We start from the raw sequence: 16,105 nt of genomic DNA on the forward strand, positions 1-16,105 counted from the left end.
TTCCCAGAGTCTCTCCTCATGAGAGAGGAGCTCCAGACCCCTGATCATCCTTGTGGCTCTCCACTGGACCCTCTCCAGTAGCTCCTTGTCTCCCTTGTGCTGAGGAGCCCAGAACTGGACACAGCACTCCAGGAATGGCCTCACCAGGGCTGAGTAGAGGGGGAGGATCACCTCCCTGACCTGCTGGCCACACTCTTGCCAGTGCACCCCAGGATGACATTGGCCCTCCTGGCCACAGGGGCACTGGTGGCTCATGGACAGCTTGTGATGCACCAGGAGTCCCAGGTCCTTTTCCATAGAGCTGCTCTGTAGGAGGTCAGCCCCAGCCTGTGCTGGCACTTGGGGCTGTTCCTCCCCAGGTGCAGGACCTGGCACTTGCCCTTGTTGAGCCTCACCAGGTTTCTCTCTGCCCAACCCTGCCACTGATCAAGGTCCCATTGAATGGCAGCAGAGCTTTCAGGTGGATCAGCCACTGTCCCCAGTTTGGAGTCACCAGCAAACCTGCTGAGGGTGCATTTGATCCCTTCCTCCAGGCCACTGATAAATAAGGTTGATCCTAGTACTGATCCTTTGGGAATACCACTGACTGCAGGCCTCCTGCTGGACTCTGCTGCACTGATCATGACCCTCTGAGCTCTGCCTTCAGCCAGTTCGTGATCCACCTCACTGTCCATTCCTTTAATCCACATTTCCTGAGCCTACCTGTGAGGATGTTACAGGAAAAAAAAAAGCCTTTCTGAAGCTGAGGTAGGCAACATCCACTGCTCTCCCCTTGTCAACCCATCCTGCTATGCCATCACAGAGGTCTATCAGATTAGTCCAATATGGTTTGCTTTCAGTGAATCCATCCTTACTGTTCCTATGTTCCTGATGACCTTGTCTTCTATATGCTTTTTGATGGTCTCCAGAATGATCTGTTCCATCACCTTTCCAGGAACTGAGGTGAGGCAGGCTGGCTGGCTGGCTGGTAGTTTCCCAGGTCTCCGTGTTATTTTGAAGTCAAGAGTGACATTGGCCTTTCTTGAATCATCAGGCAATTTTCATTCTCCATGATTTTTCAAAGATGATGGGAAGCAGCAAATGGACATCTGCCAGGCTGTCTCATCACCTGTGGATGGATCCCAATGGTTTAAGGTGTTAAGTCTGCCTAGCTGATCTCTAACCCAACCCTCGACAGCCAAGGAGAAGCCTTCCTTTCTCCAGCCTTCCTCTCTTACCACTGAGGTCTGGGACTCTTGAGGGCTGGTCTCAACAGTAAAGACAAGCAAAGAAGACATTCAGTAATTTTACCTTCTCAGTGTCTTCCATCACCAGAACATCCATCTGATTCTGCAGTGGCCCTGCATTTTGCCTAATCTTTCTTTTGCTGCTGATAAAATCATAGAAGCCCTTCTTGCTGTCCTTGATGTCCCTTGCCAGACTCAGTTGCAAGTGGGTCTTGTCCTTCCTCATTGTATCCCTGCAACTCGATGTTCCTAGAGTCCTTCCCTGTGGCCTGTCCCTTCTTCCACATTGCATATATTTCTTTCTTGAGTTTGAGTTTTACTGGAAGTTCCATGCTCATCCATGCGAGTCCTTTACCCAGTTTCTTTATCATGGGTATACATTAGAGCTTGGAGTGCTTTTAATCAATGTTGCAAAAGCAAGTAGCAGGAACAAGTAAGAATTATGTTTCACAAGCAGATTAGGGAGGCAAAACCTGCATTTAGTATTCTAGTGTTCTTCCATTACTGTGCTATGGGACTGGTTCTTGATTTTTATTTTTATTTCACTCGTTGTTTTGACAAGTGAAATGGAATTTTCTTGCTTGTTAGACCTGCTGATGCTTTTTAACATTTACAGCTATTTTTACAACATATTTGGATGAAAAGAACCAGAAAGGTTGCTGACATTTCTTTTAATTTTTTAATGTTTTTCAGGACTGCATATTACACAGGAGTCTCCTTGGTGATCTGAAAGCATTCATAGATAAATATGCATTTGATGTACTTGTCATTTTGGCCAACTGCTTGTCAGATGAGAAGCAAACAAAACAACAAATAGCAGTATACTCGGAAAATGTAGAGCTAGGCAATCAAGTAAGTACCTGGAAAAAGAATGAAATGTTTTTCCTGGAAAAAAAGGGTTGAGGTTTTTTTAAGTAGTCTATATCAAGATGTTGATTATTTAAGTGACTTTAAAACATAGCAACAGTTGACCAGCAATTGAGCAGCTATTTGAAATGGCTGCATTATTTATATGGTAAGAGAATGAAAAATTATGGTATTTATTATTGCTTCAGACCAAGCTAATAGAAAAAGGTTATGAGAAATACTGAAAGGGCAAGAATTTTCAATTCAGTTAAAATGGTTTTTCCCCCAGTTTTGACTTGGGTTTGTACACAAATATGTCTTTGGCAATGAGTGATAAGCAAACACCTTGTAAGTGGTAATGACCAAAACTCATATATATGTTATTCCTAAAGAATTCAAACTCTGAAATCAAAACAAATTATTATTATTGTGTATGTTTGTCCAGAGCTAGGTGCTTCCCATTTTTTAAAACTATATTTATCCCCAGATGGAAGAGACTATCTCAGCGGCAACCTTCTGAACCTTTTTCTCAGTCTTGAAAACTTATGATTTCTGGGAGGCTAAGTGACTCCATGGTTTTCAAGGCCAATATAAATGCATTTATTTATTTTATTAATATAATTACCCCATTCTAGAAGTACATTCACAAATTAATTACATAAAATTTACTCAGATTTCTCAAGGAAACAACCAAATGCTTTATTTGGATTTTTTAACAAGAAGTGAGCCGAAAAGTCAAGTGGTGTAATTTCTGACGAATCTTAAAACAAATATTTTGTCTTGATCCTCTTTTGTGATGCATCATCTATTTGGGGATTGTAATAAGGTTGCTACAGGGAAACGGCCAAGCAATAGGTTAATAGGAAGAGATAGGTATGGCTGTATTACATGATGAAGTAGTCATATGTGCCTTATGTCCATGACTGCAATGACTTCTGAAATATCCCATTTTTCAACAGATCTGCTGTGAATTAGAAGAATGTCAGAATCCTTGTTTGGAGCTGAATCCTCTAGAATGTGAATGTGACCAAATTCTCATTTATCATCAAGAAAATTCTTCAGTGACCTGTGATCAAATTTTTCTTCTAATTAAGGAAGTTATAAATAGAAGGCAACCAGAAATGGTATCAAACAGTAGAACTTCTTCTACTGAAGCTGTTGCTGGAAGTGCTCCACTTTCACAAGGATCTTCTGGTATTATGGAGTTATATGGTTCTGATGTAGAACCACAGCCCAGTTCTGCCAATTTTATAGAAAATCCTCAAGATCTAAATGGGTCTGTGCAAGCCCACATTGATGTTAATGTAGACCTTGTGAGTCCAGACAGTGGCTTGGCTACCATTAGAAGCAGCCGGTCTTCCAAGGAGAGTTCTGTTTTTCTTAGTGATGACAGCCCTGTTGCAGAAGGGGCTGCTTCACATCACGGTCTTCTGCCTGGCTTTGATTCCTACAGCCCTATTCCTGAAGGAGCAATAGCTGAAGAGCAAAAGTCTCAGTCAGGAAGCAAGAGTGATAACTTTGATCTTTTCAATTTTGATCTAGCGCCCATGGTTACAGCTCCATCTGGGTCATCTTCTCGTTCAGTTGATTGTTCCCCAGCAGATGACTATTTTCTCAATAGTGATTCATCAGAAGGGCATCAGCTCACTCTGAAGAAAAAACTTGATGAGACAAACCTCTTAGAAAATGCTAAAGTAAAGTATTCAACAGACTTATGTACGACAAAAATTGAGGAAGACAATCAGGCTGAATTTGATGAGAATCCAGAAGAAATGTGTGAGAAAACTTCAAGTTTGATTGATTTTGTTGAAGGTGATTCTTCTTCACCAGAAGCATTGAAATCTGCTGATTCAAAAATTCCACCAACTCCTATGAATAGTCTTGTGGATACTTCACCATTGGATAATGGGCAGCCTTTAATTTTCTCACAAGATGTCATAAAAAAAATTAATGAAATAGAGGGCACAAATTACTCTCCGTCTCGTGTTAGATATGGAAGCTGGTGGGATGGCTTTGATCTAGATTCCAGAAACGCTGATGCATGGAGTTCAAGTGAACAGGAATCTGTATTTCAGAGTCCTGTCTTATGGAAAGATTCTAAAGAAAGTCCTTTGCTACGAGAACATACTGATAGAAGAGCCTCAGATTCTGTGTTCATCCAAAAACAGCCAAAGCAAATGGAATATATGAAAGGAGGTCTATGGGATAATCAGTTTAAAGAAGATAATTGGAACCATGAGAATCAAGAGAAAAACAGTGAACATTCATGTTTGCAAACTGCTTCTTTTGATGAGACAAAGCAAGAAGTGGAGAGCTTTACAGACCTGTGGAAGGTCAGCCAACCAACACCTGTGAGGTCAGATGCATGGTGTAGCGGTGAAGGAAAAGGTAGCCAGCTAGCTGGAGACTCTTACAAAATCTGGACTGAGTTTGATGAAGGAAATGCTGGTAAATCCTCAGAAGACATATGGAACATGCCCAAACTAGACAGAGAGTTAAAATCAGTGAATATTCCTGAGGAATGGGCCGTATCAAAAACAGGTTTATCAGATTCTTCAGAAATCACAGTGGACAATGAAATTGAAAATCCAGAAGTGTGGGATAAAGGAAGGTATTATTCAATAGAAGACCATGGAAAATCTGAAAATATAACTTTTGTTTTCAACAATATGCAAAATAATTCCAAGCTGAACACAGGGGAAAAAGCTTTGTTTGGTGATCCTAAACATAGACCAAAACAATTTGAAAATATAGATACCTGGAATATGTATGATAAAAACATCAGAAAAGAAGTAACAGAAGTAGTGGTGCCCTGGGAGGATACCTTCTTATATAAAAACTCGGATCTTAGTTCATCAAATATAGCAGAAGATTTAGTTGTTTCTCCACCAGACACCAATTATTCAACATCTGATTCATATATATCACCTACATATGTGGAAGATGAAAGAGAAAATGAGGACAAGGATTTTGATGAAGGAACAGTTACTGGTAAATTCATGAACACAAATTTGGCTGAGTCAAAAGTACTTGAGAAATCAACTAAGGAACCATTATCTCCTAACAATATGCCTTTTTCAAATACTAGAAATACAGATATCTGGAACAGTCCTCTAAATAACATCACCCAGTTACAAGAAAGAAATTCTGAAATGTCAGTTCTTTCTGCCTCTGCTAAACCTTGCCTTAATTCAGAACAAACAGCTGATCTATGTTTTTCAACTGAAACATGTAGCAGTGAAAATAACTTTCCTGTATCTGAAAGCAGAAGAGTAATACTGGCATATAATCAAACAGTGAATGACTTATCACCATCACAGAATGAATTAAATACTGGACAGAGAGTAGCTGATGAGGCAGAAGCAGTGGGCAGTGTTCCTGTAGGAGACACAAACACCTCTACGCCAACTTCAGAAAATGAGAATGGTTTGGATCTGAAAATATGTGACTTAGGGAGTGAGATACTTAGTAAGAATGCAGCACAAACCACTGCCAGTATTGATGAAGAGCTGGGTATTCAGGATTCAGTGCACCAGCTGAACTCGTGGCATTTACAGAGTGAGCAGGGTTATGAGGAAGGCTGGGATAATGCCTCTGTCATCTCTAAGGAAGGAGAAGAATGTAAGAAAACACATGTGACAAGTGGGCAGCAGATGATTGATGACATTTGTAATAAACCAGTGCAAGAGGGCAATGAATCTTCAGGTAAAACAGATTTGGAAGAAAATGAACCAACAACTGAAGTTGCCACCTCCCCAGAAAAACAGAGAAATAGTGTTAGTTTGGAAGTATTAATCACAGAGAATGTGTCATTTTCCAATCAAAGTAATCCAGTTAGCCAGGAAGAGAGAAAAGACATGTTGCACAACAGTTTAGAATCTTCAAGTATTTCTGAAGGAGGCAGAGATTATGAATTTTTTGATGACCTCTTACCACAAAATTGCGATTATAGTGAAATGTCACAGCTGCTTTCTGAGGAAGCTGGGAAAGAGGCTACAGTGACAGAGGATGCAGCAAGTCCCAAGATGGAAAGTACTTCTGAAAGTTCTGATAAGGGTAGTGATAATCCTGAGAATAATTCTGCTAAAATACCTGGAAGCTCAGGTGTCTGGAATGACTCTGGAAAGAATGGTTGTGGCCAAGCCATATCAATTCCTTTGATGGATAAACCACAAGAACCTCTGGGAGAAGGGCAAGAATGCTTACATGAAGTGACTCCTAACCATCCAGACATTTGTAATTCTGATTTACTATCTTTTAAAAATAGCTTAGAACTGATGAGGACCAATGAAAATTCTTTCACAGATGAGTTTAAGAAAAATCCTTCTGGATTTGTTAGTGTTCCTGATATTACACATATGTCTGTGGTGGAAAATTCATTTTCACTTGAAATAGCTTCTGGGAGAAATGAAAACTCTGAAAATGTAGAACCTGCTACTAATCTTTGTGGAGAGCCATTTGCAGTGCTTAATGACAATTTTCCCCAAACTGCTTGGGATTCACAGCCATGTGAAGATTTACACTCTCCTGGAACAAGTCCTGAGGCAAGTGAAATCCTTGAAATAGCAAATACCACAAGCAGTCTTTCAAAAGATATACAGATCAAAAGCTATTTGGAAGAAGATAATATGTGGAGTAATTCAATAAATTATTATACACACTCAAGTGGAACAAGTCCTGACTTAAGTGATACATCTGTGAATGTGTGGGGAGACCTTCCAGTTGCTAATCATCATGAAAGAAGCAGGGATGTGTGGGAGATGAAAAATAATAAAAATCTTGCAGATTCCTTTAAAAAGCAGGAATTTGGGAATGAATACGAAGAAGGATTTGAAACAAGTGGCGAAGAGAACAAAGTTCCTAAAAGCTTAGATTTTTGGAATGCCCATGTAGATGATGATACTGTATCTTCTTTATCAAGTCCTGACATAAATGAGGATTCAGAGAATTCAGAGGCATGTCCAGAAGTGATTAATGAAGATTCAATGTGTGAAAACAAACAGCACAAAGCAGCTGAAAATGAAGAGGATTATGATCAGTCCAATGCAACAAGTCCTGAAGCTAATGAAGACAGTTTAGGTGCAAAAACTAAGGTGGGAGAGAATGTCCTGGTAAGCACCTTCAGTGAAAATTCTGAAACAATTGAAGCCAAAAAGGTATTGCAGGAGGATAGGTCTGTTGACTTTATTGATCATAAGACTACTCAACCTACAACAGGCCACTGTGAAACACTTGATGAAGTATCTCAGGTGAGTATTTTCAATGAAAAACCAGATAGTGGGGAAGACTCATATTTGTATCAAGTGCATGAAGATCCTGCATTGACTTCTGCTGCTGGTGATAACGAAGAGCATTCTTTAAAAGCTGTAGATAGGTGGAGTATGTCGCTGGAAGCTGATTCAAGAACTAATCCAAAATCCACAGTAGGAACATCTGATTTTCTAGATAACAGTTCAGATTGGTGGAGTTCACAACCTTGTGAAGAAAAGCAATTGGAAGATCAGTATTCTGGTTCAAGTCACTCTGTAACAAATCAGCTAGGAAATAGTAAAGAGTACTCCTGTGGCTCGCCTTCACAAGATGAAGAACTAACAGAAGCACATTCCACAGATACAAATAATGATGAAAATCCATCTGCCCCCCTGTACTCTGATGAAAAAGAAAATGAAAGACTAGTATCATCTATCAATAGTCCTGATGGTCAGATAAATGAAGACACTTCACAGTTAAATCGATTTGATTCTTTCACGCTGGATAAAAAAGAAAGGGAGTTGATAGAGCAGTTGTTTTCTACAGATGATGAAAATCAACTGACTCCACAAAACTCTTTTTCAGATGAGGAACAAGCTAAACCAGTTGAAGCAATCACTGTACTGGATCTACCAAAAGACAGTGAGGAAAATGCAAGTCTCACTCCTCAAGGACAGCAGGAAGACACCTGTGAAAGAGTAGAAGTGCACAACTCCATGCCAGGTGCTTTCACTGTAGAAGACTTATCTTTTGAAATGGCAGAAAAGTCAAGCCCAGAGTGGAATATATTAGTTCCCCAAACTGCACTTATCCCAGATATTTTACAGGATAACACACAAGGAAGTAATCAGCAGTTTTCAGTGGAACCTGACCTGTGGACTAATGCTGAGGAGATTGTCACTTTGAAATCAGATGGTGAAAATCCTGATATTTTAAGTCACTTTGACCAAGACAATGGTTCAGAGTCATCAAGCAGTCCTGATGTGTGCCAGGAATATGGAGCTAAGCATGCCTCTATCCCATCTTCTCAGGTTGCAGTGGAGCCTGAAGACAAAGACAGTCAGCCAATTCATACAAAATCAAATGTGAATAAAGAGACAGATTTTGACTCAAAGTGTCAGTTAGTAATGCAGAATGAGATGCACTCTGAAAATGGTAGCCCCCAGGACTATGAACCAGTAAAGGCCAGTGAATTCTATCAGCTTATCTCTTCTAATCCTCAGGAGCCTCCTGAATTAGCAATTCCAGAAGAACACAGTCTAGAAAATAAGCTGGTTTTTGACCCTGTTCAGTCGACTGAAATTGCCAGTGAAGTTATAAAAGTGACATCCTCATATGTGAAAGACATGTTCCATGGAGGTTTCACTAATGCAAGCCATCAAGGAGCACCAACTGATACAGCTCAAATAGCGACCTCTCAAATGCATTTGCTTCCTATAGATTTCAATCAACCTGACAGGGAAGAACAAAGCTTAAAAGAAATTAGTGCCTTGGGTGAAGTTGTAAAATATTCTGGTATTGATCATACAGCAATAACTGGTGTTGAGCTAGATACGTCAGAAGAATGTGTGGATGACTCTGACACAGGGATAGAACATAGTATGAGGGACACCTCAGTGACTAATGGCCTGGGAGGCACACGTGGTGGAATGAGCATACTGACACTGCTAGGCAGTGAGGCAGCAGAAGGGAAGTCAGAGGATGAACGGACACTCTTTCCCAAGTCCTTTCTACCTGGTGGTAATGAAGGTGATGAATCTGATTCAAATAATGAACTGTTTGATGACACAGCAAAAGAATATGAAGCTGTAATTGAAAATTATGTTCCTGTGCTTAAGGAAATACCCAGTGACCAATCTCCAACGGTGTGTACTCCTCCATCTTCTGCATCTTTTGATGCTGAACCCTCTGGCAGCAGTGAGAATGCAAACGGTGAGCTCTTGTTACAGCAGCCATTTTATGACCGTGTTTCTTTGGAAAAACGATTGCCACTGCCAGCTCCTCTGGAAGGTGCAGAGGGCATCCTAATGACTGAAGATAAGGTATCTGAGACATCCACAAAGTGTCTTGAGGAAAATCGCACGTCAGTACCATCGCTCTCCATGCCTGAAGTAACTCCCCCAGATTCTGATTTCTTGACAGGAAAATCTGAAAAAGGAACAACCGATCCTGACTCACCACAAGGTGGAGATAGAAGATCATGTGATGGTAAGAAAATCTGCTTTCCAGGGCAAAAACATAGAACAGAGAAAGGAGAAAGTATTTCTATGAAGCCTATGAGGGGGAGGCTTTGAGTGAAGTGAGAAGTTTGTGTGTCTCCCTAATGTGCAGAACATTTATTGTGGAAAGAGCTCTAGTGTCATCCTCTCAGATGATGCCTTGAGAGGCTACCTGGAACAGGGGTTAGACAGAGGTAAAGGAATAAAGTAGGTATTTAGTAAAAGGCCTTCAAAGGATTCATCTTGGGCAGTACAAGAGCCTGGCCAGGGCTACACCCAAGATGGACCCAAGATGGACCCACGTGTTTTCACAAAACTTTAAAAAGTTTTGATCCATTTACATTTTGGGGTTAATTGTCCAATTACAGCTTCAGGTTATGAAGTCCTATCCACTCCTCTCCTCAGTTTGCTCTTGTTGACACTTTTTGGGCCTGAGGCTGTAATGGTGTCCTTGGTTCTCAGGCTGGAAAAGGATTGTTTTGTCTAACTGAGCTGTGAAGAGAACTTGCTGACACTTTATATAGAGTTCAGAGCTGTATACTAATGGACTACAGAATCTGGAAAATATGAAAGCTAAAACTTTAGGCATCACAGGCAGATCTAAAGCTTTTGAATACTGAAGTAGTAATATAATTTCTGTTGTTTGTGCAGGGCCTAGCCTATGGGACACTGAATTGTTTGTGCCTTGGGGATGATTGCCGTGTTAATGTGTAACCTTTAACAATAATGATGATGGTGATGATGTTATAAAATTCAAGTACACATTAACAGAGCAAAGCAAAATGAAAAGAGCTTTATCTCACAGTACTGATTAAAGCATACTATGGTGACTAAATCAGTAATATAGAAATTAAAAAGAGTTTCTCTTTGCCTGTTCTTTTAGAAGCTGGCACTAGCTCCCTACTATGTAGAGAAGAGAAGCTGAGAAATTCCCAGAAGAGCCCTGAACTGGAAAGTACAGACAGTAAAGAAGATGTGAGGATGCAGGTGCTCCCATCTTCACTGGAGATGGATTACATCCTTGTTACTGAGGAAGAAAAAACACCTGCAACAAATGATACCCTTGAAAGAAGCAAAATGAATTTTGCATTTCAAGAATCCCATGAAGACTTTTCACCAGGCTCCTTGGATGCCTTTCAGGCAATATCCATTTCAAATGAAAGCAAAGATCATCTTGTTGGTGGGACTGGATGGGACGCTGTTCACTTAGAAGAGAAAAATTCTTCTGCTGTGCCTCAGAAGCTGGATGGTGAAAGGAAATCACAGGAAAGCTCTGGGCAAGACGAGGGTTGGATTATATTGGGACAAAATGAAATAAGTGACATATCACCTGAAGAAATTTCTGCCAAGACAGAGATGCCAAAATCAGGGTCCGGACATCCTGGTGAAGAACTGGCATCTGTTGTAGCGCAGGAATTGATTCTTGACACTTGGACAGAATTTCAGGTAGAAACTCCCCTTCAGAAATCTTTTGAACATGAAAGCTGTTCTCCTTCAGATGGCCTGGCTGCTGAGAATGTGAGTTTGGGCATTGCAGGAACACCAGAGTTGCAGGCAGTTGGTGGTGATAGTATATGGGAAGCAAATTCTCAACAGAGGCTTGGGAATAATGTAGCAACAGAACAAGAAATGAAGGAGGAAATGGTTCTTCTCAACAGTGACAGAGAATTGAATCAAAAATCAGGGTAAGTAAAAATCAACCTATTTTCTTTCAAAAGTCTTCTGTTCATTTGTTACTTATGTTATTGAGGTGTGTCCCATTATGTATAGATGGCAAGACTTTCAAGTCTGAAATATGCAAAGTATTATTTAACTATCAATGTATTACTTCCTTTCTGTAAACAGATTGTTGGTTCTTTGTCGCTTGATACGAGCCAAATTAGGGTTGTTTTGCAATTGATTTGAAGGTTACTTTCTTGCAGGAGTAAATTTGTCTTCCTTCTGTGAAGTCCCACTGATTGTGTTACCTACTTTTAAATCTGGAACAGATATGGCCAGGGCATACAGGCCCAAGCCAGGTACTAATGATGTTGCCAGTATATGATGAGATTATGGAGGGATCGAAGTGAAGTACTATGTCTGCCCAATGCAAAACTGTTGAGAAGGAAGAAAGGAGGAAATCAAGGCCCAGAGTGAGAAAAATGTGCTGGTTGTAGAAGAAAGAAAAGCATGAAGGAAACTTGTGATCTTTGTGATTATTTTCAAGCTCTAGTCAGATCAGAGGAGCATTTATGACTGTTGGAATTGAACTGGTGATTGAAGCAGACTGAGTGAGTACATGTGGACCTGGTTTTGGGTGGACATGCAGTCTCTGTGCTGGCAGTATTCCTCCTGCCAAGTGACTCTCTGCTGTGTCATCAGATGGGGTGAGGGGTGCCCCTCCTGACTCCATTTACTGTGGTGTATTGGAGAGGGTGCTTCTGTTGTTGACCTCTCTTCCTTTGCAAACAGCAGGCTGCCATCAAGGGACAGAGAAATTTTCAGAAGTGTTAGCAGACTCATCAGACCTTAGAGCCTGAAGTAAACCAAATACCGAGTGCTTGACCTTGAAACTAGCCAAAGTATGGTGGGTTGGCACAGCATTTCTGTCGCACTCGCTCCTCTAAGCTTCTAAAATCCATTCCAGAATGAAAAGTGTAAATTTTGAAATTTCCTATAAAAGAGAAATCTGGGAGAGGCCAAACAAACAAAATTTCCAAGCAGCTGTTTTGTGTCCATGTTTTTGTGTGGAAGCATGGCTGAGAATCTGCAAATCTAGGAAAGGGAGATGTCCTTTGACCTGGAGGTGCTTTGTTTGTTAGCCCTGGAAGCCATTTTCTGGTGTTACCTCTGCAGGGTTTCACTGGCAGTTAATTAAAAACAACTAATTTCAATTAGGAAACATGCTTTCTTGACAAGCCATGCATTTCCAGTAAAATATCTTAGAATCATGAAATGCCTACCAGTTCTGCTCGCAGCCAGTAATAACTGGGACAGGAATCAGGAAGAGCTGTTTAGAGGCACTAGCTAGTTGCAGGCTTGCAAATCTGACATGAAGAAATCGTCTGTTATTTCCTCTGTCTCCCATAAAGCATTTTAAATTAAAACCAGGCAGATGCTGGCCCAGTCTAAGTCATACTGATTAATTACATGCAGGCAGCATCCTAGGGATTTGACTTGTCATACTTACATTCCCATGATGTAGAGAGGAAAAGAAAACTCTAGATATCTAATTTAGAATGATTTGTAAGTAAACCAGCACATTTTTCAACTTGAGATAGCTTTGATGCAGTAAGACTCTTTGACACCTCAGGAAGAAAATCTGATTTTTGAACTTAGACTGGTACTAGAAAAAACATTTCTATGCCATAGATTTATAGGGGTGGGTAAACATCTTATTGCAATAAATTGTTATATCCATTTTGAGAAGAGCTCTGCGGCTTTTTAGGAACTTTGGCAAATCCTGAAGTACTACTCAACAACAGTTCACATTGGAATTTTGCAGGCAGTACATTCATTATTCTTAGAACCTAGTGTATTTGCTTAGGGTAATTCCCACATTGAAATCCAAAACTGGACCATGTTAATGTTCTTGTGTTTTCAATAAAAATTTAAATGCATGATGGAATATGGTGCATCCTGCAAGAAAAAGATAAAATAATTCTTGGTATAGAATATATGTTATCACTATAGCTTCTAGTTTAGTTGTTTGTCTTATCTTACTTAGAAGTTGTTTAATACTAAATGCCTTTTTAGTCAATAGCAGTGGCTATGTCTGTCCTTTACACTACTAATACTGATGCCCAGAAAAGCAAAGTAAGTAACTTATTGAGCTTCCACATTGATAATTGATTGTGGGTGCATGGAACCAGTAAAATATACTTTGCTTTGGGTTTAAGTTTTCCTGTTAGATTTTTTCTTGGTAAGTTGTAAACTTTAATGGAAATTTCTTCCAGCATTAATTTTATTAAAAGTAATTAATCCTCTTCTGTGAGGATTTTGTATGTAATAGAGATTGCTTTTGCAGTGTGGTTTTCCCCTCAGTTTCCTCTCTGCTTGGTAGTTGATATTTGATAAACTTGTAGTAAGCTTACTTCTTTGGTCAGTTAGGTAAAGACTTCAGGCTTCCTAGGAGAACAGACATATGCATCCCTGTGCATGCCCACAGCATGATCGCGGGGCCCTTGATTCCTTTGAAACCAAAGCAAACACACAAAAAAAATACTATGATGAAACACATACAGGAATCACTATTTCTAGATGGTATGCCTGTTTAATGAAAGCTCTTACATAAACAGATGAAAAACTAGCAACTGACATGGTAGACGTGTGTAATTACGAATGCTTTCTTAATGTATTTAATTGACAGTTTTAAAACCAGAAGTTCCTTCTTAAAACATAGCTCAGTATGCAGCTTTTGACTTTTTTGTCTGAAATTAACTGCCCTTCATGGCCAGTGAAGTTTAAAATAATGTAATGCAGCAGAGCTGCCAGCCTATGGGAGGTTAGTGAAGGAATACTGGTGTTATCACATAAGAGGAGAAACTAAGACTTTTCTGATTGTTGCAGTACAATTTCTGGAAGGCACCTGATGTTGCTAGTCATCAGGCTACCATCAGGCTCTGAGTCTACCAAAGATTTACATCAAAGTAGGATGAAAAGAAACTCTTTAGTGTGAGGGTGGTGAGGCACTGGAACAGGTTGCCTGGAATAGCTGTGAATGCTCCATCCTTGGAAGTGTGGAGAGCCAGGCTGGATGGAGCACTGAGCAACCTGATGTAGTGGCAAGTATCCCTTCCCCAGTCAAGTGGGTTGGAACCAGGTGACCTTTGAGGTCCCCTCCAACCCAAATCATTCTGTGGTTCTATCATCTTAGAAAAATAAAGAAATTTATCATTTGTATTCAAACTCAAACCCAGCCAATGAACAGCTGAATTAATTTATGAAGGCACTTAGTAACTGTCTTGAAATCCCTTTTATATCCATATGTCCCTGTTTAGGGAAAAAAATAAAAGGTTCCTACTTGTACTGTGCTGAAGTACGTTCCCTTTGTAGTGGAATAAGGATCTGTGAAGGATGCAGTTTGCATTGTTTTCTGCTTACACCCAGCAGATGTCTGCCACTTCTAATAAAATTGCCTGTTACACAGAAGAGATGTTGGAACTCTGATGGCTGAAAACTTCGAGCTTTCTGAATTTAAGGGTGCCAAGTAAAAACCTTGTTTGACCTGAGACCTTGGAAAAGGCTTCAAAAATTGAGTGATAGCACAGAAACAGTGTGTGTGTAGTTTGGATAGTATTATGTGGTCTCACTGGGTGAAAAAACTTGGATTTGGGATTTTAGTATATGATGATATATGGGAGCCAAGATATGGAGAATTTTGGGTGTGGGTTAGTTGTCTTTTTTGCACCTTCTTCTTCCTTCTTCTTCATGAATCTGGGTGGTTTTCTCTGACTGGGTGAAAGATGTCTGTGTTGTGGGTTTTGGGTGATCATAATTGGGTTAGAAGCATAACTAATATGAACTGTTTATTGGATAATTGGGACTTAAATAGCCTTAAATAGACACCACTTTAGCTCACTTTGTCGACTTGTAAGAGAGAGCTCACATGTCCTGAGTTTATGGTAGATAAGGATAACAAACTTCAGACTCAGACTTCAAAAACAACATCTCCTCAGATTTATTTGCCCTGACCTTGGAGCAAGAAAGAGCCTGGTATTCCAACACAGAGGGAATTAAGGTTTTGCAACAGAAAGCATTAAGAAAAACTAGAATGAGGAAGTGCCATAAAATCTTGATGTTTGCTAGTCACTGCCCTTCATCCCAGTGTCACACATAACAACTCTCAAAGGTGTTTTAAAGAAGTCTATGGCTAGGGGCAAAGTTCTTCCATCCTCTCCTGTTCTATTTCCACAAGGAAAAGCTTCAGCAGGGAGTGAAGAATAAGGCTGTTTACTAGTATTAAAACACTGGAGAAAAGACATCAGCTTGTCTCAGAAATACACAAACACCGAAAGTAACAAACCCTAGAGCTTCTTTGGACTCCTAAAAAAAGTAAAAAATATTTGATAGCTCATTAATAAGGTCAGTCTTTCTGGAAAGGAAAGAGCTTTTTGTACAGCATGTTAGGTGGGCAGGATTACATACTTTGCTGCTGCTGACTGGAGGTGTGACAGCAGTAAAATTTATGAAGATGGGAGGTAATTTTGTTCTTGATAGAAGGTATCTTGTCTTACAGAGCTATATGAAGGTTGGTGGTGATGAATTGGTCAGAAGGCAGAGGGAGAACACTGCAGATGGCTATGCTAGTTTTTACTCAGCATATTCGTCAGAGTATTTTAGTGGCTGTGATCATTCTTGCTTTTAGGTTTGTTGTAGGGTAGTATTATCCTTTTCCTTATTAGAAGGAGTTAGAAAGAGCTGAATAAAATACTATTAAATGATGTATTGACTTGAGGTACAAGAAGCAGTGAGAACAGTAGAAATAAGAACAGAGATATTTGGAAGTTTTGAGGAAGAGCTTAGAAAACTGGTGGCAAAACTGAACAGAAAACAACTTCCTTTGAAGAACTACCACAATGTATT

General features: G+C 40.0%; 1 protein-coding gene across 1 annotated transcript in view; it reads left to right on the forward strand.

The window, feature by feature from the left end:
- PRUNE2 (prune homolog 2 with BCH domain) overlaps positions 1 to 16,105 on the forward strand; it is a 132,319-nt gene that overhangs the window by 72,995 nt on the left and 43,219 nt on the right. Inside the window, exons 7-9 of the mRNA XM_077171135.1 lie at positions 1,920 to 2,078; positions 3,032 to 9,530; positions 10,425 to 11,226. Of these exons, the coding sequence (XP_077027250.1) occupies positions 1,920 to 2,078; positions 3,032 to 9,530; positions 10,425 to 11,226 (7,460 nt within the window). The remainder of the gene's footprint in view (positions 1 to 1,919; positions 2,079 to 3,031; positions 9,531 to 10,424; positions 11,227 to 16,105) is intronic.

The sequence above is a fragment of the Agelaius phoeniceus genome, chromosome Z (genome assembly GCF_051311805.1).
Source record: "Agelaius phoeniceus isolate bAgePho1 chromosome Z, bAgePho1.hap1, whole genome shotgun sequence".
Taxonomy (NCBI): domain Eukaryota; kingdom Metazoa; phylum Chordata; class Aves; order Passeriformes; family Icteridae; genus Agelaius; species Agelaius phoeniceus.